The 27,495-nt window shown below is 32.1% G+C and overlaps 1 protein-coding gene and 1 long non-coding RNA gene across 8 annotated transcripts in view; one reads left to right on the top strand and one right to left on the bottom strand.

Annotated features, from left to right (window-relative positions):
* The window catches only part of LOC141462162 (uncharacterized), a 39,770-nt gene that overhangs the window by 3,113 nt on the left and 9,162 nt on the right, over nt 1–27,495 (bottom strand). For 2 of the 7 annotated variants that reach the window (XM_074143794.1, XM_074143798.1), the window contains exons 2-3: nt 4,761–4,838; nt 580–795 (exon numbers count right to left, since the gene is read on the bottom strand). In XM_074143794.1, coding sequence (XP_073999895.1) covers nt 580–795; nt 4,761–4,832 — 288 coding nt within the window. In that variant the 5' untranslated portion in view covers nt 4,833–4,838. Of the gene's footprint in view, nt 1–579; nt 796–4,760; nt 4,839–5,028; nt 5,050–5,766; nt 5,891–7,145; nt 7,455–7,530; nt 7,962–27,495 lie in introns of those variants that run through there. The other 5 variants (XM_074143795.1, XM_074143796.1, XM_074143797.1 and 2 more) reach the window with 5 other exon arrangements.
* On the top strand, nt 677–4,829 carry LOC141462167 (uncharacterized). Its single transcript, XR_012463133.1, has 3 exons — nt 677–814; nt 924–1,081; nt 4,706–4,829. It is a non-coding gene; the product is annotated as an uncharacterized lncRNA (long non-coding RNA).

The following is a 27,495-nucleotide window of genomic DNA, read 5'->3' on the forward strand; positions in this document are numbered from 1 at the left end:
TTAGAATGGGTTAAATTATTAACTCGTCTTTACGCTATATACAATTATAAACATTTGTATTAGTAATAGATTAATTACATGCGTCTCAACGAATAACAGTCATTTGATCCTTGTTCATCCAACGTCTTTCCTCGCTGCGTCGAAGCGGTACCAGGTCAAGAACCACTGATCTTACATATTTTATCAGTCAACTTCAACTCTGCAATATAATTTTTACTAATTTTCCAGTAAAATATTGCAAACAGAGTTGTTGTTGTTGTTGATTCTGTAGGATTCTTCAGCACTAGACAATGGAGAAGGAACAACGTCTTCCTATGGATTCCTAACCATTGCCCGGGAACGAAGCTCGGCATAATAATAAACAAGTTCAAAATATGACTGAAATCGGCAGTTATTTTTTCATCCAATTGAAACAATGAATCAAGTCACTAGAAATAATGAACAGCAATTTACTTACCAACTTACCACAAATAGTTCCATACAATTAAAGCATTAAACCAGATTTAACATAGTTTTAGTTGTATTTTTAAATGTATATTTTTATTATTGTGAGGCAGTGTTAGTTTGAACAGTTCCTACCTGTGAGAAATGTTTCAATGCAATTCTTATACGCATGCGTGTACATTTTGTAAATCTAACCAAACCGACGAGCGTCCATTTGATAATTCTACCTCTGCGCGAACTGTAGTTACAAAATGTTCTCACCTCCCTTATAAACTGGGATATCATACCGAAGAGACCAGGCCCTCGACCCCAGCCGAAGATGGCTCTCTTTGTTGGCCTCCCTCCACTAGTCTGTAAACAGATAAAAATGGTGAATAATAAATTTTATTGTAATAAATAATAATTGTACTACTAATAAAAAAAACACAAATTCATTTAATACAGTCTTAATAGTTACAGTCACTTTGTCTTTCATGTAGGTCATGAACGCCATTTTTGTCTTTCTCTTACGCATCTTAAGAGAGGAATGATTTCTACTCGGAAGTTACAAGACGAATACTGAGTGGAAACAGAAATTACTTCGCAAATTAAGTAAGGTCATTTAAAAAAGAAAATTACAACTGAAAAACAGAAACTGGTAAGAGACCTTGATCTATACAGCCATCAGTCAGTCACCAGAGTCCTCCATTGAGGATAGACATAATTTAACTTGTCTGCACATGCTCAAACATGTCTTCTTGCAAAGCGGTCGTTACGGACGTCACCGGATACTTGCACGCGCATACATACACACATAGCATAATGTTCAGAAATAGTTATGGCGAAAGGGCGTTATGTTTACATTGCAGTTTGCCAATACCAGGAAGCGGGCAGAAATATGGCCGGCAGCAGCTAGAGCTCCAGTTAAGGAACTTTATCCGAGTGAATGTCAGTTCCGGCCCTATTACAACCTTACTTTCGACAAGAAAGTGGTGGCTAAAGTATATATGTTTTCCTCATGTAGTAAGCCAAATTTAGGTTTGGCCATATTTAGAATTACAATAATTGATCAGTTCCTTATGATCATGAATAAAACAATCAATTCAAACAGAATATAAGCTATAAATTTAAAAAAATGTCAAAATAGTAATTTGAAAAGTTTGAAACTGGTTTAGAAAAGCAAGACACGGAGTTGCATTTGGCGGACATACATTGTGCTGACACAACACTGTCGGCCTACATGACCAAGTTGACACCTACATACAGATAGTCTCACTCTTATATAACAAGACTCTTTTTTAATTTTGTTTGTTACAGTACTGCCTTCATTGCTGCTCGAATATTACGATCGCGGCCAACAAATGTTCTAAATGGCATTTTCACCGGAAATTAATCATTGTTGGCAACCTAAATACTGGTTTGATCCGTTAGTACGTCTCTCACTAGTGCTTCTACAGAATTTAAAACAATTTGCACCTTTTGCCTGTGGGCTGTGCCATCAGAAAACAAACCTACTTCAAAAACAAACTGATTTGGGATCGATCAAAAACCTCGATTATACTTAAAATATAGTTTGGGATCGATCAGAAACCTCGATTATACTTAAAATAAACTATTATTCTAATTATTTGTCTAGAAAAATTTAGTTTCATAATAGTACTGGGGGAGCAGCAGGTGTAAGCTTTCCGCTACGTGTTGTTTCATTGCACACCAATAAAATGAATGTTCTCACCAGATTTATCTTATTCAGAGGAACTTAAACGGTAGTTCCGGTAAAATAGGCCTCCTTAATTTAGAAAATAAAATAAAATAAAAAAATAAGGAAGAACAACACAACCAATTCTTCTATGTTAGAATCTCTGTGAGCACGTTCAGCTGTTAAAAGCGGAAATACTGCTACATTAGCTACTGAATCTAGCAGATAATTCAACTAGTTGTGGACAGATACACAAGTCACTACTCTTTCTTCTATTTAGTTACATAAACCGATCACAGAGAGCACGCCACTGTATCGTAAATCATCTGTAACGAATTAAAAAAAAAAAGTTAAATCTTATCACTCTTGTCTGATCCAGAAACAAAAATAGTTTTACAAATGAAAACAACGTTGCTAAGTGCAGGCTCTTTTCTTGTTTTGAATACGTGAAGTTATTGTAACTATTTCCTTTGGCTACCTACCAACTATCAATGTTTGTTAGCTATTCTCTGACTAATAAATGTCGACAGTTCCTAACTGTAACAATGACTGACTTTAACAACCAAAACATTTTTGAGAAAAGAGAAATAACGGTGATAGGTCTTTCTCTTTTCGTAATCTTAGAAATTTCAAATAATCTTTAAATTTAGCATTTTTCCTAACTGCTTTAATAGACAGATATGCAATGGATAAATTGTTTAAAAATAAAACGTTGAAATAATGTGTCGTAAGGACTCCCACTAACCCACATAAGTAATATTTCTTTTTTAAAAAAAAGTATGTTCAAAAAATTGATCGTTAAGGTAAGGAGACGTTTTCGCGAATAGAAATGCATTTTATTACTATTATTATTATTATTCATACATAGCAATGTTTCAACTTACAAAAATATGTGTATAATGATCTGGGGTGCGTTCCACTAAGCGACCACAACGACCACGCTTACGACCGCGATTTTGCCCGTTCCACTTGCTTGCGAGCGTTGCGATCGAAAACCCAAGTGGAACGGTCTGTGGGCGTTTTAACCGTTCATGTAAACATTACATATGGCGGCCTCGAAAATAAGTTAGAAGCTTGAAGAGGTTATTTTTTAATTTTAACCCCGTTTATTCGCTACCGCAAATTTCACAGCCTCCTAGCTCTCCATCCTAATCCTCTTGTCCAACAACTCTCCTCTCCTCACCTTCCCGACAATCCTCCTCGTCGCTTGAAGCGAAAATGGCCTAGAGATCTGTTGTGATTAATCATTGTGAAAGAGTTTCACCAGTGGGTGATTGCTCTAACCATGTCATTACAAGAGAACTGAACCAGTAAGATCAAATTTACCTGATGCAACAATTGTTGCAGTTGTAAATATACAAATAAAGTGAAAAAAAAAAACAAAAACCGTTTATAAGCAGTTATAATAAACTTTATTAATTATTGGTAAAGTTGACTTATATTAAAAGTATATATATAATTCAATTTTTTATATTACATTTTGGAGTATTTATAAAATTTACGTTTAAATAAAATTAAAATGTCTTTTGTGGCAACAGTTGGATATTTATTAATGCTTTAGAAAGTTCTTTATCTAGTTCCGATTAGAGTGGAATGCAATTTTACAAAATCGCAATGATAAAAAGCGAAAACTTAGGCCACGTATTATTAGCTATCAGTGTAATTGATCTTTATTCAGATGAAGAATTTAAAAGTTATTTCAGGTAAATGATTTTGTGTTATTCAGTGATTTAGTGTGTAAAGGGATAAGTAATGATTTATTTATTTATTTATTGTAGACTTTCGAGAAACACATTCTATTATTTACATGAAATAATACTTTCATTTACATGAGATAATTTTTTCGGTCGCCATATTTTGTTTTAAAAATTGCGCCAACTCTGAACGCCCACTTCGACCCAGCTCTTAAGGTGGGTCGTTGTGTGAGCGAAAATAGTGACGTCATTAGTGACGTTTTCGCCACGACCACAACGACCGCGGTCGCCAAGTGGAACGCCTGAAAGTATGTTTTGGTCGTTGTGGTCGCTTAGTGGAACGCACCCCTGGTGATAGCAAAGCGAGTTATTGCGACTCTAAGTTAAAGTTAGATTTAAACTTGGAAAACTTCAACATCGATTATCTCAGAAACTAATCGATCGTAAAGGTTATTATTTAGTCAAGATGCAGAGAATAGAATAATCTATAATTGATCAAAATTTTCATCCTAATCTGATAATTACAAAGCAGTTTGTTGCAAATCAATGTTAGGGCTACATTTAAATGTAGAAAACTTCAACATCAATTATCACAGAAACTAACGGATCTGGCGATTAAAGATCGAGATGTCACGAGTCAAAGTTTCAAAAAAAAAAAAAACAGAAAAGTAAACACCCATTATGTCAGAAACTAGAATATTTTAGAGACTAGAAAACTGTTAATTAAAAAATATTTTACGGTTTTTTTCGTTTAAAAAGTGATGCTGAATGAAATAGCGTAACATTATGTTAGAAAATTTATAACCTCTAAAATTTTGCAGGCATTTACTTTATATTTAGTTTTACATACGAGATGTTGGGACAAAAATAATGTTGAACATTAAATTTGCAGAAATCAACTTTCAACTGTAACTGTGGAATGTGAATTAATTAAAAAGGATGTTTACCTGACTGGCTTCGTAGGACACTTGTAACAGCAAAAGCAGACAAGTCATAAGCAGCCAATGGCAGCCGGCCATAGTACTCTGTAAACAAAGTACATAAATAATAATGGTAAATTGTTTAGTTCATGCAAATATGTTATAAATCACACTTGAGAGCCGTCTATTTGTTTCTACTTTGATAGATAATTTGCTACTAACATTGTATTGTATTGAACTAATTCGAGAGTATATCTTAAATTATAGTTTACGTTGAAATATGTAATTCCTCTACCTTCATCTTACTTACTGGCCTTCCGTCTAGTTCAGAACTCTTTCAAGTTGTATTAGTCGCTCTTAAGGAATGTTTTAAATAAATTCGGTTGTAATCAACATTAAGCTCGTCTATGTTTAACGAAATTTTTTAAAGTCGTTGCTGAGAATATAATAATAGTAGAAAAATAGTTCTATCACATTTTAGTAAGCAATCAAGTTTTACTTAGAATAAAACCTTTAATGCCACATTATGCAGGTGACTGAAAAGGTACTTTTAGAGGAATGCTTAACACAAAAATAAAAATGTTATAATCTTGGAAATACATACGTACATATGTACATATGCACCAACAAATAGAGGTTATGCGCTTCAGAGGTTAGGAATGAATACCTTTTACAAAATCGCGTTAAACTGCATCAGGAAAGTCCAACTTTTGGCTTCTTAAATTAGTAAAAAGCTGTTGTTGAAACTTCTTTGCGATTCTTGATCAGAAAATCTAATTTAAGACTGCGCGATTTTTCCCTTTTTAAACAGGACTTTAAAGCGAAGCTCACCATCAACTTCTCTCTAAAGTTGCCCTTATCGAATTTTCCGTTACTTTTTTTTGAATCTTTGAAAAAAATGTTTCAAATAAGTTGTACCTGTTCAAAATCAATCAAAGAAAAGTAGCTTGTTAAAGTCTAAAGACTTTAGATGGAGATTGAAAGAAGGTTACACTAAGTTGGAAGCATGGATAAGAATAAATTAGAACAGCACCCGTATAAGAAGATTGAGCCAGACGATCTGTCATTAGACCATGGTCGTGTTCACCTGCCCCACGTAGGAGTCCTGCGAACTCTTGTTTTCCTACTAAACCAGCCTTCGTAGCAGGCCGAATCGACTAGAAACACATATTTCATTGACAAAATTAACAAAAGACTAGACCTTACAAGATATTTATATATATGTGAAAAAACAAGAATGAAATGTATTTGTATTCAGATCTATCAAAACAAAAAACCCTCAAACCACAAGATGAATTTTCCTGACACGAACACTAAGGTAGGGTCGGATCCGACCCGATACTATATTTTCTTGCTTACAGTGAAAAACTCAAAATAACACATTTATTTACATATAAAATGTATAAATCTTTTAATAAATTGTATAATTTTAGGGCACAATTAACTTAGAATAGACTAATACATGATGAAATGAACTTGAAAAAGGAACAGTGTCTCCATAAATATAAGACAGTTTACAAAAAGCTTGAATGAAAATTAAAGTAAAATAGTTGTGTGGTAACAAAATTATCACATCGTTATGGAAGAAATCATTTGATTGTTCGCCATTACCAATGGGTTTAAAGTAGGAACATATGTTGTTTTATGTTCTCCACATAACATGCGTTTACACTTGAGGCATAAAGCATTCCCCTTCCTATCTCGTGAGGAGTCACAAAAATCACACCTCCTCCTTTTCTTACAGTGCGCTTCCCTCTTAGGATCCTCTGAGGTTGTGCCTTTTTCCAAATCTTCTTCTTTTCCCAACATCTTTCCAATCGTAAGGCGTAATTCCTTTGGAAACGCTCGTTTTTCAGTCTTTTTTCTACAAGAGGATGCGTCAAGGCAAAAACGCAAGGTTCTTGAGAAACGTCGAACGTGCATCTCCAGAGTAACTTTCTTCATTTTTGTTCCACTTGTAAAGGACAAAACGTATAACGTTAATACCAAAGTCGGGTCGGATCCGACCTAGAAACTGACTTACTGAAGAAAATAAAGACCTAGAGAGCGCAGTGACACTTACCGAATCGGCGGAAACACTTTGATCTCTTCCTAAGGACTCACAGAAAGGGTATACCGAGTCTAATCGCTAAGAGTTAATGGTGAGGGGAACAATGGAAATATGTTTTCGCCTCGGGTCGGATCCGACCCGCATCTTGTGGTTTGAGGGTTAAACAAACTGTGACATCTCATTAGTTTACACATCTTGTTTCGCTTATGAGCAATTCTGTTTCCACAAAATACTTTTAATGACTAACAATCACTGCACTTCGAATTAATGACGAACTATGAACTTTGCCAGCTTACTAATAGGATGAAATCTATTACACCAGTCAAGGCTTAAGACCGAAATTAGAAGCTATTAGAACTCACCTTAGCTAATCACAATTAAAATTGCCCGCATTAATACAAAAAGCAAGCTTCTCATATCAATCTTTCTCTTCCGGTGGAAGGTCTTCTGCTTATCGCCAAACCAGTATTTTATACCAAACTGGGAGATTCAGAAGATTGATCAGAACCATTGAAGCTGCATTATTGTTCACCAAAGTGTACTACTCACAGCGGATTGTGCTGAATGGACGCTCATACTTAACTGCTGAGGATGTAATATGTTCAGAATACCCATATGAGGTTTCAGTTAACTACGTTTTCTTTGATTGTTTATCTTCTAGCAATCGATCCCTTAAACATCATTATAAAGGGTATCCCATATAATAACGCAAGAAAGCACAATGAACTTAAATCAATAAAAACTTACCCTTACTAGGAGTAAGGTAGTGAATTGACTGGGTCAAAATTTGGACATTTCTGGATACATCTGCAATCTCAATTTTCCAGTAAATGGCTTTAAAGACTTTGTTTGATGACACGACCACTCTTCCTCTAAATATACGCCTCTAAATGTAAGTGTACACTTATTTTGGGTCTGTCATAAATGTTTGCCCGTATGTAGCTAATATTTGAAAGGATGCAAATGTTTACTTCCTTACAATGAAGTTTCCATTGTCGATCTCACTTCCATAAAACTCTAAAACTTAACATTTACAAACCGGTTCGGTGCCGTACAATTTTAACCACAACTTTACTTAAAACTTCAAGGCATAATAAATATGTACTTTTAGCACTGTCTTCTCTGTCTGAAAACTGGTTGTAACCAGGTAGAAGGTAAATCGGATGCCCGCCCCGTTGCAACAGAACGTTCACTTGACCAGACTGCACCATGTTTATATAAGTAAATAAACGGATATTTTATTTCAATAGGTAGCATTAAATTAGATTTGACAATGTTATGTTTCGTGATACACTTTTATGAAGAAGCTTATGTACATTAAATAATCCAGAAATGAATTACTATTGGAGAGTGGGCGCATTGCGATCGTGCCTTATAATGCTAAATGTCAGGTTTTTTTTTTAAATATTGATTTTTTTTTTGTGCGCATCTTGAAATTCTTCTCTAGATTGGGCCTTTCTAATACTAACACCATTAAAATACTTTTAGTGTTTGTTTGTTGATTTTCATTTCTAGTAAAATTTCCGTACGTTGGTGTGTTGACATTACGTAGAAGCGATAATCTTTCTTCTACCTTATTACATGAATCTCATGCGTAACTTTTGTTGCATCACAACCACTAGTATTTTGTTTATTTCTTAATACGTGCATTTGGATAATGTATTTATCTAATAGTATAAAAAATTAGAAAATTATAAAGCTGTTGTGTAAACTCACACTGCAGTATGCGTAATTAAATATTGGACATATTTCAGCCCACCTTAAACCTTAATTAAGGTTTTCTTAAAAAACATTACAAATTTTTTAAATGAAATCATATGAACCATTTTTTGAGAATCTATTAAGTAAAGTTGTACTCCAGGTTATGCTTCAATGAAATTTTACTTAAGATACTTAATTACTAGTAATTTTTTAAGAGCGTTGGAACAGAATATTGTGCTGAAGTGAGATATTAGGGGTATGCAAAACCACATCACTTTCTTTAAAAGTACCATACAATTAAGTATACAGGAAGAAAAATTTATGGAAAGTTTTAGAAACCAATTCGATAAAACGGCTCTTTCGGATGTTCGATTTTGATCAAATTAATCGATTAATTGGTTAAACTACTATTAGAGCGTGACTTTTAATACCTCAAAACAGGTATTTCTTTTATCAAAACTTTAATCAGATACACTCTGAAAGGTAAGAGGATGTACCAAATATTTAAAATTGAATCAGTGAGTGTAGACTTAATCTGTAATGTCTGTCCCTTTTATTCCCTATTATTAACTTCGGTTCCTCTCTGCCGCGGGAATGACGTAACAGCGATCCTATCGCCGGGGGTCACGTTATACATTACTTCCAGGTCTCCATGGTGATTTATCGAAATTAGATCTGACTAGTACTATTAAAAAGTTTTCTTTTCTCTTGTGAACTTTTAATTTTATGTATTGCGTCTTAAAAGCGATCCATCGCATCTTTTAGTCACCTTCTCAATCTAGTTATTGTGGCCAACCACAAATGGCAAATTTCCCACGTGCTCCCAGTTTTAGAAAGACTAAATGCAACCTGAAGAAGAATGTTTACTGAAAAGAGTCGACATTGTTTATGTTGGCAATAATGATGGGAAGATCATGACAACAGTTTCTGTTTCCCAACTAAACATTTTATTACATGGTTTTATTATTGTCTTTAGTAATAATCGCAATCAGTAATAACAATAATAATAATAATGATGATAATAATAGCAAAATTATAATAATATTGTGTTTAAGGGAAGGGATTAGCTATGAGGTTAGCATACTGGACTCCCACGCGGAGGTCCCGGGTTCGAATCCAGCAGCTGACCCTTAGATTTTCTCTTCCTAGGAGCTTCTTACAGCTCACTGTCCGGTGATGGACAGTGTTGTCTGTAACGAGAGAACACTGTCCGGAGGCCGGCAGTGCACTGGAAAAAGCTCCGGGCGCTAATGACCTCAGCTGTTGATGCGCCAAAAAAAAAAAAAAAAAAAAAAAAAAAAAAAAAAAAATATTGTGTTTAATTCGAGACATTAGAAATCATTTTATTTAATAGTTTCAAGGTCATAGCCAATCATATGTTATTTAAATTGACAAAATGTTAAGAAATAATAAATTATCATAATTTATTATAAATTATGGAAATTAGTAAATGTGCAATTTAGCAGAAAGTATTCTAAGGCTGAATTAGCACGCAATCGAGTTTTGACTTTTTTAAAAAAAAGAGCCTAATACGGCCAGAGTTGCGATCGTGTGGAAATTCCGGAAAGAGAAGTGATGTAGCTAAGGTTTTGTACGGGCGATAACACCTGACACCTTTAAGACATTCACAGCTAGGGGCCCCCTCCGAAAAATTAAATCGCCGTTAGACCCGCGACTTAGTGCACAGTAGCAATAGTGCCAGTCGCCGAAAGAGAGAGACAATCTCCACAGGGAGATCTCTGCCTTCATGTGTCATGTGACTTTCCTAGGGCATATTTACTTTTAGTGTATATAGACAGCTGTTCTCTCACAACAATAATAACTTCTGGAAGATTTTTTTTTTTTCTTATAATAATAACTTTTAAGGACTCAAAGAACACCGAAACCTGCATTATTAGGTGATTATGCTGTTTCGAAAGTTAATCGCAGTACGTCCTCTTAGAAATGTGAGAGACTTTCAGTTATAAAGCAGTGAGTGGTTGCTCCCATGTCACTAGGTGAGTATGTCCGTGTGTGCGCGTCCGGAGATGTTATGTAATTAATAGAAAGAAGATATATCCAACCCGAGTGAGTGGGGGATAGCGGCCAAAGAGGTAACGTTAGGTCATTGGCAGGCTAGCCAACGTTGGTTACGTACTGCAGATTGGATGCAGGGGCAATGCTTCTCCCATGGGTGAGGCGGCTTGGTCGACCCACTCACGCCGAGTGCGGTAACACTACTTCCCTCAGCTCTTGTGCAACTCACCTATATCAGTAGATATATCCCATCCCACTTTCTCTTACTTCCGGTAATAGGAAGTACTGTGATCTTGACAAAGTTTCGAAATCCTCTCAGAACCCCTTGTGACGTAGATTCGAACCCGCACGTCATTGCCGAGTTGAAATAAAACCCATTGGCGAAGGTCTAGCAAACTTGGAAAAGCCTACAGTACAGAAGCACTTCCCTTAATATTCTCAATTGTCGAAATTTTAATATGCTCCATAAAGATGAACATTAAGCAAGAGTTAGAAGGAAAAATGTCCTGGAATTGCCCAATAAAGGAGAGCTATCTTCATCCCTCCAAAAAATATTAAGTACCCCACGATAATGTATCAAATAAAAGATTGTTGAAGAAATTTGACAATAAAATCAGTGCTTCCGTTTCGACCATGACCCCTGGTTTGGAAGTTATAATCAGGATATTATGGCACACCTGAAAAAAAGTATTAATTTCCTTACAATCGCAGACAGACTACTTTCTAAAAACCTATTTTATTTTATGTTAATCTAATTTAAACGAAACCTTGCACGATCGCAACGCATACTTTTGTGAAAGGTGGTTGAAAACAAAGACGGAATCTATTATAGATAAAATAAGTTACTTTATTTATAACCAAAATGAAAGTTACAAATTTAAATGATTTCACAATAACAAATATTGCTACATACTGCAGAAATAACACTGAAATCCAATTACACCTACAAGATATTAATAGATAAAGTTGGTAACAAATCCTGCGTGAATACTCCCACGACTTCCTTTTACCGCAATTTACGAAATGAACTTTTCTTGCGCAAAATTGGCTAAAAACCTCAAAATTTATTGAGTAAAGTGGACAACAATTTCAACTAAATTTCTTTCGATTCAGAATTGAATTATTAAGCGGGCTTTATGACTAAGTAAGGTTATCTTAGGTTATCTCCGTCGTGGACGGAGGCTAGTAGTACACATATGTATTAATACTATAATATTAAGTATCTTAATACTTAATACCCAAATGACATTTTATCCATCCATCTCCTGGCTAAGAAGCGTTTTCCCCTGAGCAAATGTTATAGATTAAAGTCGTATGTGTTCAATGAACGTAACATGTTTAAAGAAAATCGATGTGAGAAAATTGTCAAACACGGAGAAATCGATTCAGAAAACAGTACTTCTGGTAGAGTGATTTAGCCTATAATAGTATTACCGAGGTACCAATTCGAATTTTTACTTGCGATTTTTACATTTTCGAATTACGCTGCAATAGCACACAGTTTAATTTTCTAGAAACCACTTTTTCAGACTCAAAATCAAATTCAATAATATATTTAAGAGAAAAAAATAATATAATTTATTGCTGCTGGATAGTGTACATTATCATTAGTGGCACAAGATGAAAGGGTGGGGCCTCATCCCCACACCATGACCTGTAACTCGCTACTAAGGAAGTTCAGTTAGGTACATGACGATATTGTTGTGGCGTACTAATTGCTATACAATATTATCAAACTGTAAATACTATGTTTACATAATATTAACGATGTTGTGGCGATGGAATTATGGGTAATAATTGGAAGAGTAAATAACGAGTCATTAGACGCCTAATTTTTGTGGCCAATCATCAAACTGGTGGCTATGGTAAAACATAACTTCCTGTTTTTCAGATATCTCTTCTTACTTTTAGTTAAGAGATTGAATTGTAATCTTGTCAAATTTTCCGTCATTGAAGTTTTCATGAAAATTCAAGTTTTGGGGACCCCCGCCAACTGGTCGAAACTGTATTTATTTTTCATTACCTCATTTTAATGAAACAATTTATTTTTCATTAAAAGGATGTTGCAGATTTTCGATTCTTTTTAGTGCCACTTTATTCAAATTGAGACTTCACTCTAAAATTGACATTTAACTGCGTAATCATTTTAAGAAATAGATGTGCATATGTTTCAGCTTTTAGGAGCGTAAAGAGTAAGTGAAATTTAGAATATTGAGGATTAAGGTAAGGGGAATCTTTTTGCCAGATTATTTCGTAAACAGTTGACTAAGAAAGTTTTGTACACTAATAAGTTGTTGTTAGTGGTTTGAGAGAATGAGTCGGCTTGAAGATTTTTTTAAGTTCAGGTGAATACATAATTGCTACTGACACTGTAAGAATAACTGTCACTTTGCGGGGGCTAATATTAACAACATCCTCCGCCGACAAGTTCTAGCGGAAGTGATTTGTTACGTAACCATGGAGGATGGCGTTTTGCGTGCTTTTAAATGGACTATCTTGTTGGAGCTGCGAGTTAATAGCTCCGTCTATTTATCAACAAGTGTCCACACTACTATCTGGCCCCCAGACCAGGAACTTCCTGCTCTCAATATCCTGCCTTCTATTACGACTTCTGTTTTATAACTTGACTTATCTTACTGTTTGTTTTCAATACCACTGCCAAAAATAGTTTTTACTTTCTCGTGAGGAACAGTGTGAACAAAATTTTCTCTAAAGACTTCCTGCAGGTTGCCAAAGAAGATGCCAAGATCTGAACAATTTGACCTACTTTTAATGTACTTGCAACAGATAACTTGTATATTATTTTCATGCAGGTCACGGAATATCCTACATGAATAATTTTACTTACACAGATTATTACTTAACGGCCAAAATGAGTTGTCATAAGTTGATGAACCTAACGTAACCTACCTGCATAATACTAATTCATTGCAACCTTCGTTCGTATCAGTATCAAGGAATTGTTTAGTTCATCTTTAATATTTCTTAGCTTCCAAATTTTCCTTTTTGTTTTTAAAGAAAAATTATTACGATTTAAACGATTTAATGATTTAAAGCCTAAAAATGTTTCTTTACAATTTTTCTTTTGACTAAATTTATTTAACCATGTTTTTCATGGGGGAGGAGATATTTTGGATTATTATTGGTGAGAATTGACTGTAAAGAAGGGATCTCATCGTAATGGTGGAATGTGTACAAGTAAACAGATCTTCATCTCCAGCATCTTGGGTTACTTGGATTTGATTCTCGACGTAAGTTATTTAGTTTAGAAAGGGACTCTGCTAGAGAATGCAGCCAGCAGATCCTTTCACCATCATTTAGCCCCTATTTGATCTACGAAACAGTGAGTTGTTTTTGAAAATCACTTCCCTAAAAACATGTCGACAAATTATGTAGGCCGGAAGAAAGGTGGTAATTTAAAAAGTGTATAATATATTTTTAATTTGTACAATTCTTTATTGAACGCTGGCCTCAGTTTACCCACTAAAACTTCGCTGAATTCCTTAATCTTCGTCAAATGTTCTCTTGTAAGTCTTAATCACATTGTGATAGCTCGGTCTTGTTTTATACTTTGTTAGTTTAATATATTTTTAAATTCTCTAACTCCTTGTTAGGTGCAGATTTTTCTCTTATTTTTGCTAAACAATTACCACTTCTGTACATTTCAAGGTTCACAATTTTTATCAAGTTAGTGAGAAATAAGTTTACATATTATATTACTTAAATCGAAAATTTGCAGTAATGTGATAAACATTATTTTGCCTGTAACAACATGATTAGTTACAGAAGAGAAAATCCTGCGATTGTTATTTATTATCTAAACGGAAGTAAATCAGTAATTCTATTTTTGAAACAAAACGATATCCACAGAAATAACTGAAGACAAAGATAATTATGAAGATTGGGAATATCTTTTGAAGTAGTTTTCTGCCACATGTTTTAACCAATTAAAAATCTGCAGTAGACAGGAGAGTAGAGAGGTACTTTCTCTAATAGTGTGTTAGAGATGGCTCGAAGTACTGATGTAACTTGCAGTTCTACAGCATCACGTAATAGGGGAAAGGTCCAGGCTATAATCTTGTGTTCATTATACAGATCACATTGCTGGGACCAGAGAGGATGTGCCCTTAAGAGGTATCTAGCTAGAAGCATTTCGAGAACAGCTGGCTGGATGTACCCAGTAAAGAGAGCTGTTGATCGTTTGTAAATCTAGTCAAAAGACACTCAGTCGTCATTATGTATTAGATTATATGCAATTGCACATTATTTTATACTAATGCATACAAGTCGCTTTGCAAGATGTTATTGCATATTTCGTTTATTTTCTTAATTTCATGCACAATTAATCATGATTTGGCCGCAGTTTTATTTATTTTTTTTAAAGAGAAAATTAAGAAGTAATTTAGAAATGTTAATGAGTTGATTTCATCAACAGATGTAGTGCTTTTAAAAGTCCCTCTTGTAATTAGATTTCCGAAGATGAACAACTTCCAAATTTGCCTCCAAAAAGCTTAACGCATACGGGGAACCTGGAGTTAACTGCAATACTGTTCTATGCTGATCACTGTGGGCCTCCAAAATAGGGGTAGCCTATATGGTTTAATGGTTCCCCGAAGTTCCAGCATTGCACGGTTCAAACAAAAATCCTCAAATTAAGAAGAATTTAGGCGTAAACTATGGCATTTCCAGTATTGAAAACTTAGATACCATGTACCACAGAGTTGGGCACTGATTAAAAAAAAAATTAAATTCTAAATTTAATTGATTAAATTTTTTAATTGATTGAATTTATTTTTAATTTTAATCAGAATTTAATCGGCGAATTTAATCGTAATTTTAATCATATGACAATTATTTAATCAATTAAATTTCAGATTTAATCGTTAATCAAACTAATTTAATCAAACTAAAAAAATTATGATTAAATCTGAGAATTAAATTGAACTTTAATTTTAATCACCGAATTAGTTCAATTTCAATCGTTAATCAAACTAATTTAATCATCCACTTTTATGGCTTTTCAACCAATGGTTCGAACCACGTTTTGGCGAGGCCCTTTTTCTGAGCGTCTTCAATAAATACTTTTCGGTTAATTTTTGTAGACTTGGACTTCTTCACGAGTCTCTAGACCAGCGGTTCTTAACCGGTGTTCCGCGGAACACTGGTGTTCCGCGAATATGGTCCAAGTGTTCCGCGAAATTTCAATTTTAAATGTATTGAAATTTAGAAACTTAGGAAAGATACGAAAACAAAAAATTGTTCCTTTTTTTTAATTTGAATTTAATTTTAAGTTCTTGCTAAATACCGAATTTCAAATTATTTAATGTTAGTGTTCCGCGAGAAAAATATATACATATAATTGTGTTCCGCGTCTATGAAAAGGTTAAGAACCACTGATATAAAAAGTTGAAAATTTTTTGGGTCATGTAATTCTGTAAAATTATGGCCGTTCTATATCTCCCACTGTGAACCACGTATTGGTATGGAATTTTTATCTCTTATACACTTTGTTTTTCTCAATTATAAACTATAGTTATTTTGTGCACAGATCTATAAATGTAGAAGATATAAAGGGTTAAAAAATTTTTGGGTCATGAAATTCTGTAAAATTATGGCCGTTCTATATCTCCCACTGTGAACCACGTATTGGTATGGAATTTTTATCTCTTATACACTTTGTTTTTCTCAATTATAAACTATAGTTATTTTGTGCACAGATCTATAAATGTAGAAGATATAAAGGGTTAAAAATTTTTTGGGTCATGAAATTCTGTAAAATTATGGCCGTTCTATATCTCCCACTGTGAACCACGTATTGGTATGGAATTTTTATCTCTTATACACTTTGTTTTTCTCAATTATAAACTATAGTTATTTTGTGCACAGATCTATAAATGTAGAAGATATAAAGGGTTAAAAATTTTTTGGGTCATGAAATTCTGTAAAATTATGGCCGTTCTATATCTCCCACTGTGAACCACGTATTGGTATGGAATTTTTATCTCTTATACACTTTGTTTTTCTCAATTATAAACTATAGTTATTTTGTGCACAGATCTATAAATGTAGAAGATATAAAGGGTTAAAAAATTTTTGGGTCATGAAATTCTGTAAAATTATGGCCGTTCTATATCTCCCACTGTGAACCACGTATTGGTATGGAATTTTTATCTCTTATACACTTTGTTTTTCTCAATTATAAACTATAGTTATTTTGTGCACAGATCTATAAATGTAGAAGATATAAAGGGTTAAAAATTTTTTGGGTCATGAAATTCTGTAAAATTATGGCCGTTCTATATCTCCCACTGTGAACCACGTATTGGTATGGAATTTTTATCTCTTATACACTTTGTTTTTCTCAATTATAAACTATAGTTATTTTGTGCACAGATCTATAAATGTAGAAGATATAAAGGGTTAAAAAATTTTTGGGTCATGAAATTCTGTAAAATTATGGCCGTTCTATATCTCCCACTGTGAACCACGTATTGGTATGGAATTTTTATCTCTTATACACTTTGTTTTTCTCAATTATAAACTATAGTTATTTTGTGCACAGATCTATTAATGTAGAAGATATAAAGGGTTAAAAATTTTTTGGGTCATGAAATTCTGTAAAATTATGGCCGTTCTATATCTCCCACTGTGAACCACGTATTGGTATGGAATTTTTATCTCTTATACACTTTGTTTTTCTCAATTATAAACTATAGTTATTTTGTGCACAGATCTATAAATGTAGAAAATATAAAGGGTTAAAAAATTTTTGGGTCATGAAATTCTGTAAAATTATGGCCGTTCTATATCTCCCACTGTGAACCACGTATTGGTATGGAATTTTTATCTCTTATACACTTTGTTTTTCTCAATTATAAACTATAGTTATTTTGTGCACAGATCTATAAATGTACAAGATATAAAGGGTTGAAAATTTTATGGGTCATGAAATTCTGTAAAATTATGGCTATTCTATATCTCCCACTGTGAACCACGTATTGGTATGGAATTTTTATCTCTTATACACTTTGTTTTTCTCAATTATAAACTATAGTTATTTTGTGCACAGATCTATAAATGTAGAAGATATAAAGGGTTGAAAATTTTTTGGGTCATGAAATTCTGTAAAATTATGGCCGTTCTATATCTCCCACTGTGAACCACGTATTGGTATGGAATTTTTATCTCTTATACACTTTGTTTTTCTCAATTATAAACTATAGTTATTTTGTGCACAGATCTATAAATGTAGAAAATATAAAGGGTTAAAAAATTTTTGGGTCATGAAATTCTGTAAAATTATGGCTATTCTATATCTCCCACTGTGAACCACGTATTGGTATGGAATTTTTATCTATTACACTTTGTTTTTCTCAATTATAAACTATAGTTATTTTGTGCACAGATCTATAAATGTAGAAAATTAAAAGGGTTAAAAAATTTTTGGGTCATGAAATTCTGTAAAATTATGGCTATTCTATATCTCCCACTGTGAACCACGTATTGGTATGGAATTTTTATCTCTTATACACTTTGTTTTTCTCAATTATAAACTATAGTTATTTTGTGCACAGATCTATAAATGTAGAAGATATAAAGGGTTAAAAATTTTTTGGGTCATGAAATTCTGTAAAATTATGGCCGTTCTATATCTCCCACTGTGAACCACGTATTGGTATGGAATTTTTAACTCTTATACACTTTGTTTTTCTCAATTATAAACTATAGTTATTTTGTGCACAGATCTATAAATGTAGAAAATATAAAGGGTTAAAAAATTTTTGGGTCATGAAATTCTGTAAAATTATGGCCGTTCTATATCTCCCACTGTGAACCACGTATTGGTATGGAATTTTTATCTCTTATACACTTTGTTTTTCTCAATTATAAACTATAGTTATTTTGTGCACAGATCTATAAATGTAGAAGATATAAAGGGTTAAAAATTTTTTGGGTCATGAAATTCTGTAAAATTATGCCGTTCTATATCTCCCACTGTGAACCACGTATTGTTATGGAATTTTGATCTCTTATACACTTTGTTTTTCTCAATTATAAACTATAGTTATTTTGTGCACAGATCTATAAATGTAGAAGATATAAAGGGTTGAAAATTTTTTGGGTCATGAAATTCTGTAAAATTATGGCCGTTTTATATCTCCCACTGTGAACCACGTATTGGTATGGAATTTTTATCTCTTATACACATTGTTTTTCTCAATTATAAACTATAGTCATTTTGTGCACAGATCTATAAATGTAGAAGATATAAAGGGTTAAAAATTTTTTGGGTCATGAAATTCTGTAAAATTATGGCCGTTCTATATCTCCCACTGTGAACCACGTATTGGTATGGAATTTTTATCTCTTATACACTTTGTTTTTCTCAATTATAAACTATAGTTATTTTGTGCATAGATCTATAAATGTAAAAGATATAAAGGGTTAAAAATCTTTTGGGTCATGAAATTCTGTAAAATTATGGCCGTTCTATATCTCCCACTGTGAGCCACGTATTGGTATGGAATTTTTATCTCTTATACACTTTGTTTTTCTCAATTATAAACTATAGTTATTTTGTGCACAGATCTATAAATGTAGAAGATATAAAGGGTTAAAAAATTTTTTGGTCATGTAATTCTGTAAAATTATGGCCGTTCTATATCTCCCACTGTGAACCACGTATTGGTATGGAATTTTTATCTCTTATACACTTTGTTTTTCTCAATTATAAACTATAGTTATTTTGTGCACAGATCTATAAATGTAAAAGATATAAAGGGTTAAAAATTTTTTGGGTCATGAAATTCTGTAAAATTATGACCGTTCTATATCTCCCACTGTGAACCACGTATTGGTATGGAATTTTTATCTCTAATACACTTTGTTTTTCTCAATTATAAACTATAGTTATTTTGTGCACAGATCTATAAATGTAGAAGATATAAAGGGTTAAAAATTTTTTGGGTCATGGAATTCTGTAAAATTATGGCCGTTCTATATCTCCCACTGTGAACCACGTATTGGTATGGAATTTTTATCTCTTATACACTTTGTTTTTCTCAATTATAAACTATAGTTATTTTGTGCACAGATCTATAAATGTAGAAGATATAAAGGATTAAAAATTTTTTGGGTCATGAAATTCTGTAAAATTATGGCCGTTCTATATCTCCCACTGTGAACCACGTATTGGTATGGAATTTTTATCTCTTATACACTTTGTTTTTCTCAATTATAAACTATAGTTATTTTGTGCACAGATCTATAAATGTAGAAGATATAAAGGGTTAAATATTTTTTGGGTCATGAAATTCTGTAAAATTATGGCCGTTCTATGTCTCCCACTGTGAACCACGTATTGGTATGGAATTTTTATCTCTTATACACTTTGTTTTTCTCAATTATAAACTATAGTTATTTTGTGCACAGATCTATAAATGTAGAAGATATAAAGGGTTACAAATTTTTTGGGTCATGAAATTCTGTAAAATTATGGCCGTTCTATATCTCCCACTGCGAACCACGTATTGGTATGGAATTTTTATCTCTTATACACTTTGTTTTTCTCAATTATAAACTATAGTTATTTTGTGCACAGATCTATAAATGTAGAAAATATAAAGGGTTAAAAAATTTTTGGGTCATGAAATTCTGTAAAATTATGGCCGTTCTATATCTCCCACTGTGAACCACGTATTGGTATGGAATTTTTATCTCTTATACACTTTGTTTTTCTCAATTATAAACTATAGTTATTTTGTGCACAGATCTATAAATGTAGAAGATATAAAGGGTTAAAAATTTTTTGGGTCATGAAATTCTGTAAAATTATGGCCGTTCTATATCTCCCACTGTGAACCACTTATTGTTATGGAATTTTTATCTCTTATACACTTTGTTTTTCTCAATTATAAACTATAGTTATTTTGTGCACAGATCTATAAATGTAGAAGATATAAAGGGTTGAAAATTTTTTGGGTCATGAAATTCTGTAAAATTATGGCCGTTTTATATCTCCCACTGTGAACCACGTATTGGTATGGAATTTTTATCTCTTATACACATTGTTTTTCTCAATTATAAACTATAGTCATTTTGTGCACAGATCTATAAATGTAGAAGATATAAAGGGTTAAAAATTTTTTGGGTCATGAAATTCTGTAAAATTATGGCCGTTCTATATCTCCCACTGTGAACCACGTATTGGTATGGAATTTTTATCTCTTATACACTTTGTTTTTCTCAATTATAAACTATAGTTATTTTGTGCATAGATCTATAAATGTAAAAGATATAAAGGGTTAAAAATCTTTTGGGTCATGAAATTCTGTAAAATTATGGCCGTTCTATATCTCCCACTGTGAACCACGTATTGGTATGGAATTTTTATCTCTTATACACTTTGTTTTTCTCAATTATAAACTATAGTTATTTTGTGCACAGATATATAAATGTAGAAGATATAAAGGGTTAAAAAATTTTTTGGTCATGTAATTCTGTAAAATTATGGCCGTTCTATATCTCCCACTGTGAACCACGTATTGGTATGGAATTTTTATCTCTTATACACTTTGTTTTTCTCAATTATAAACTATAGTTATTTTGTGCACAGATCTATAAATGTAAAAGATATAAAGGGTTAAAAATTTTTTGGGTCATGAAATTCTGTAAAATTATGACCGTTCTATATCTCCCACTGTGAACCACGTATTGGTATGGAATTTTTATCTCTAATACACTTTGTTTTTCTCAATTATAAACTATAGTTATTTTGTGCACAGATCTATAAATGTAGAAGATATAAAGGGTTAAAAATTTTTTGGGTCATGGAATTCTGTAAAATTATGGCCGTTCTATATCTCCCACTGTGAACCACGTATTGGTATGGAATTTTTAACTCTTATACACTTTGTTTTTCTCAATTATAAACTATAGTTATTTTGTGCACAGATCTATAAATGTAGAAGATATAAAGGGTTAAAAATTTTTTGGGTCATGAAATTCTGTAAAATTATGGCCGTTCTATATCTCCCACTGTGAACCACGTATTGGTATGGAATTTTTATCTCTTATACACTTTGTTTTTCTCAATTATAAACTATAGTTATTTTGTGCACAGATCTATAAATGTAGAAGATATAAAGGGTTAAATATTTTTTGGGTCATGAAATTCTGTAAAATTATGGCCGTTCTATGTCTCCCACTGTGAACCACGTATTGGTATGGAATTTTTATCTCTTATACACTTTGTTTTTCTCAATTATAAACTATAGTTATTTTGTGCAAAGATCTATAAATGTAAAAGATATAAAGGGTTACAAATTTTTTGGGTCATGAAATTCTGTAAAATTATGGCCGTTCTATATCTCCCACTGTGAACCACGTATTGGTATGGAATTTTTATATCTTATACACTTTGTTTTTCTCAATTATAAACTATAGTTATTTTGTGCACAGATCTATAAATGTAGAAGATATAAAGGGTTAAAAATTTTTTGGGTCATGAAATTCTGTAAAATTATGGCCGTTCTATATCTCCCACTGTGAACCACGTATTGGTATGGAATTTTTATCTCTTATTCACTTTGTTTTTCTCAATTATAAACTATAGTCATTGTGTGCACAGATCTATAAATGTAGAAGATATAAAGGGTTAAAAATTTTTTAGGTCATGAAATTCTGTAAAATTATGGCCGTTCTATATCTCCCACTGTGAACCACGTATTGGTATGGAATTTTTATCTCTTATACACTTTGTTTTTCTCAATTATAAACTATAGTTATTTTGTGCACAGATCTATAAATGTAGAAGATATAAAGGGTTAAAAAATTTTTGGGTCATGAAATTCTGTAAAATTATGGCCGTTCTATATCTCCCACTGTGAACCACGTATTGGTATGGAATTTTTATCTCTTATACACTTTGTTTTTCTCAATTATAAACTATAGTTATTTTGTGCACAGATCTATAAATTTAGAAGATATAAAGGGTTAAAAATTTTTTGGGTCATGAAATTCTGTAAAATTATGGCCGTTCTATATCTCCCACTGTGAACCACGTATTGGTATGGAATTTTTATCTCTTATACACTTTGTTTTTCTCAATTATAAACTATAGTCATTTTGTGCACAGATCTATAAATGTAGAAGATATAAAGGGTTAAAAATTTTTTAGGTCATGAAATTCTGTAAAATTATGGCCGTTCTATATCTCCCACTGTGAACCACGTATTGGTATGGAATTTTTATCTCTTATACACTTTGTTTTTCTCAATTATAAACTATAGTTATTTTGTGCACAGATCTATAAATGTAGAAGATATAAAGGGTTAAAAAATTTTTGGGTCATGAAATTCTGTAAAATTATGGCCGTTCTATATCTCCCACTGTGAACCACGTATTGGTATGGAATTTTTATCTCTTATACACTTTGTTTTTCTCAATTATAAACTATAGTTATTTTGTGCACAGATCTATAAATTTAGAAGATATAAAGGGTTAAAAATTTTTTGGGTCATGAAATTCTGTAAAATTATGGCCGTTCTATATCTCCCACTGTGAACCACGTATTGGTATGGAATTTTTATCTCTTATACACTTTGTTTTTCTCAATTATAAACTATAGTCATTTTGTGCACAGATCTATAAATGTAGAAGATATAAAGGGTTAAAAATTTTTTAGGTCATGAAATTCTGTAAAATTATGGCCGTTCTATATCTCCCACTGTGAACCACGTATTGGTATGGAATTTTTATCTCTTATACACTTTGTTTTTCTCAATTATAAACTATAGTTATTTTGTGCACAGATCTATAAATGTAGAAGATATAAAGGGTTAAAAAATTTTTGGGTAATGAAATTCTGTAAAATTATGGCCGTTCTATATCTCCCACTGTGAACCACGTATTGGTATGGAATTTTTATCTCTTATACACTTTGTTTTTGTCAATTATAAACTATAGTCATTTTGTGCACAGATCTATAAATGTAGAAGATATAAAGGGTTAAAAAATTTTTGGGTCATGGAATTCTGTAAAATTATGGCCGTTCTATATCTCCCACTGTGAACCACGTATTGGTATGGAATTTTTATCTCTTATACACTTTGGTTTTCTCAATTATAAACTATAGTCATTGTGTGCACAGATCTATAAATGTAGAAGATATAAAGGGTTAAAAATTTTTTAGGTCATGAAATTCTGTAAAATTATGGCCGTTCTATATCTCCCACTGTGAACCACGTATTGGTATGGAATTTTTATCTCTTATACACTTTGTTTTTCTCAATTATAAACTATAGTTATTTTGTGCACAGATCTATAAATGTAGAAGATATAAAGGGTTAAAAAATTTTTGGGTCATGAAATTCTGTAAAATTATGGCCGTTCTATATCTCCCACTGTGAACCACGTATTGGTATGGAATTTTTATCTCTTATACACTTTGTTTTTCTCAATTATAAACTATAGTTATTTTGTGCAAAGATCTATAAATGTAAAAGATATAAAGGGTTACAAATTTTTTGGGTCATGAAATTCTGTAAAATTATGGCCGTTCTATATCTCCCACTGTGAACCACGTATTGGTATGGAATTTTTATATCTTATACACTTTGTTTTTCTCAATTATAAACTATAGTTATTTTGTGCACAGATCTATAAATGTAGAAGATATAAAGGGTTAAAAATTTTTTGGGTCATGAAATTCTGTAAAATTATGGCCGTTCTATATCTCCCACTGTGAACCACGTATTGGTATGGAATTTTTATCTCTTATTCACTTTGTTTTTCTCAATTATAAACTATAGTCATTGTGTGCACAGATCTATAAATGTAGAAGATATAAAGGGTTAAAAATTTTTTAGGTCATGAAATTCTGTAAAATTATGGCCGTTCTATATCTCCCACTGTGAACCACGTATTGGTATGGAATTTTTATCTCTTATACACTTTGTTTTTCTCAATTATAAACTATAGTTATTTTGTGCACAGATCTATAAATGTAGAAGATATAAAGGGTTAAAAAATTTTTGGGTCATGAAATTCTGTAAAATTATGGCCGTTCTATATCTCCCACTGTGAACCACGTATTGGTATGGAATTTTTATCTCTTATACACTTTGTTTTTCTCAATTATAAACTATAGTTATTTTGTGCACAGATCTATAAATTTAGAAGATATAAAGGGTTAAAAATTTTTTGGGTCATGAAATTCTGTAAAATTATGGCCGTTCTATATCTCCCACTGTGAACCACGTATTGGTATGGAATTTTTATCTCTTATACACTTTGTTTTTCTCAATTATAAACTATAGTCATTTTGTGCACAGATCTATAAATGTAGAAGATATAAAGGGTTAAAAATTTTTTAGGTCATGAAATTCTGTAAAATTATGGCCGTTCTATATCTCCCACTGTGAACCACGTATTGGTATGGAATTTTTATCTCTTATACACTTTGTTTTTCTCAATTATAAACTATAGTTATTTTGTGCACAGATCTATAAATGTAGAAGATATAAAGGGTTAAAAAATTTTTGGGTCATGAAATTCTGTAAAATTATGGCCGTTCTATATCTCCCACTGTGAACCACGTATTGGTATGGAATTTTTATCTCTTATACACTTTGTTTTTCTCAATTATAAACTATAGTTATTTTGTGCACAGATCTATAAATTTAGAAGATATAAAGGGTTAAAAATTTTTTGGGTCATGAAATTCTGTAAAATTATGGCCGTTCTATATCTCCCACTGTGAACCACGTATTGGTATGGAATTTTTATCTCTTATACACTTTGTTTTTCTCAATTATAAACTATAGTCATTTTGTGCACAGATCTATAAATGTAGAAGATATAAAGGGTTAAAAATTTTTTAGGTCATGAAATTCTGTAAAATTATGGCCGTTCTATATCTCCCACTGTGAACCACGTATTGGTATGGAATTTTTATCTCTTATACACTTTGTTTTTCTCAATTATAAACTATAGTTATTTTGTGCACAGATCTATAAATGTAGAAGATATAAAGGGTTAAAAAATTTTTGGGTAATGAAATTCTGTAAAATTATGGCCGTTCTATATCTCCCACTGTGAACCACGTATTGGTATGGAATTTTTATCTCTTATACACTTTGTTTTTCTCAATTATAAACTATAGTCATTTTGTGCACAGATCTATAAATGTAGAAGATATAAAGGGTTAAAAAATTTTTGGGTCATGGAATTCTGTAAAATTATGGCCGTTCTATATCTCCCACTGTGAACCACGTATTGGTATGGAATTTTTATCTCTTATACACTTTGGTTTTCTCAATTATAAACTATAGTCATTGTGTGCACAGATCTATAAATGTAGAAGATATAAAGGGTTAAAAATTTTTTAGGTCATGAAATTCTGTAAAATTATGGCCGTTCTATATCTCCCACTGTGAACCACGTATTGGTATGGAATTTTTATCTCTTATACACTTTGTTTTTCTCAATTATAAACTATAGTTATTTTGTGCACAGATCTATAAATGTAGAAGATATAAAGGGTTAAAAAATTTTTGGGTCATGAAATTCTGTAAAATTATGGCCGTTCTATATCTCCCACTGTGAACCACGTATTGGTATGGAATTTTTATCTCTTATACACTTTGTTTTTCTCAATTATAAACTATAGTTATTTTGTGCACAGATCTATAAATTTAGAAGATATAAAGGGTTAAAAATTTTTTGGGTCATGAAATTCTGTAAAATTATGGCCGTTCTATATCTCCCACTGTGAACCACGTATTGGTATGGAATTTTTATCTCTTATACACTTTGTTTTTCTCAATTATAAACTATAGTCATTTTGTGCACAGATCTATAAATGTAGAAGATATAAAGGGTTAAAAATTTTTTAGGTCATGAAATTCTGTAAAATTATGGCCGTTCTATATCTCCCACTGTGAACCACGTATTGGTATGGAATTTTTATCTCTTATACACTTTGTTTTTCTCAATTATAAACTATAGTTATTTTGTGCACAGATCTATAAATGTAGAAGATATAAAGGGTTAAAAAATTTTTGGGTCATGAAATTCTGTAAAATTATGGCCGTTCTATATCTCCCACTGTGAACCACGTATTGGTATGGAATTTTTATCTCTTATACACTTTGTTTTTCTCAATTATAAACTATAGTTATTTTGTGCACAGATCTATAAATTTAGAAGATATAAAGGGTTAAAAATTTTTTGGGTCATGAAATTCTGTAAAATTATGGCCGTTCTATATCTCCCACTGTGAACCACGTATTGGTATGGAATTTTTATCTCTTATACACTTTGTTTTTCTCAATTATAAACTATAGTCATTTTGTGCACAGATCTATAAATGTAGAAGATATAAAGGGTTAAAAATTTTTTAGGTCATGAAATTCTGTAAAATTATGGCCGTTCTATATCTCCCACTGTGAACCACGTATTGGTATGGAATTTTTATCTCTTATACACTTTGTTTTTCTCAATTATAAACTATAGTTATTTTGTGCACAGATCTATAAATGTAGAAGATATAAAGGGTTAAAAAATTTTTGGGTAATGAAATTCTGTAAAATTATGGCCGTTCTATATCTCCCACTGTGAACCACGTATTGGTATGGAATTTTTATCTCTTATACACTTTGTTTTTCTCAATTATAAACTATAGTCATTTTGTGCACAGATCTATAAATGTAGAAGATATAAAGGGTTAAAAAATTTTTGGGTCATGGAATTCTGTAAAATTATGGCCGTTCTATATCTCCCACTGTGAACCACGTATTGGTATGGAATTTTTATCTCTTATACACTTTGGTTTTCTCAATTATAAACTATACTCATTGTGTGCACAGATCTATAAATGTAGAAGATATAAAGGGTTAAAAATTTTTTAGGTCATGAAATTCTGTAAAATTATGGCCGTTCTATATCTCCCACTGTGAACCACGTATTGGTATGGAATTTTTATCTCTTATACAC

This window comes from Rhodnius prolixus, unplaced genomic scaffold (assembly GCF_049639745.1).
Source record: "Rhodnius prolixus isolate KJV_2025 unplaced genomic scaffold, Rpr scaffold_18, whole genome shotgun sequence".
NCBI classification, from domain to species: Eukaryota; Metazoa; Arthropoda; class Insecta; order Hemiptera; family Reduviidae; genus Rhodnius; species Rhodnius prolixus.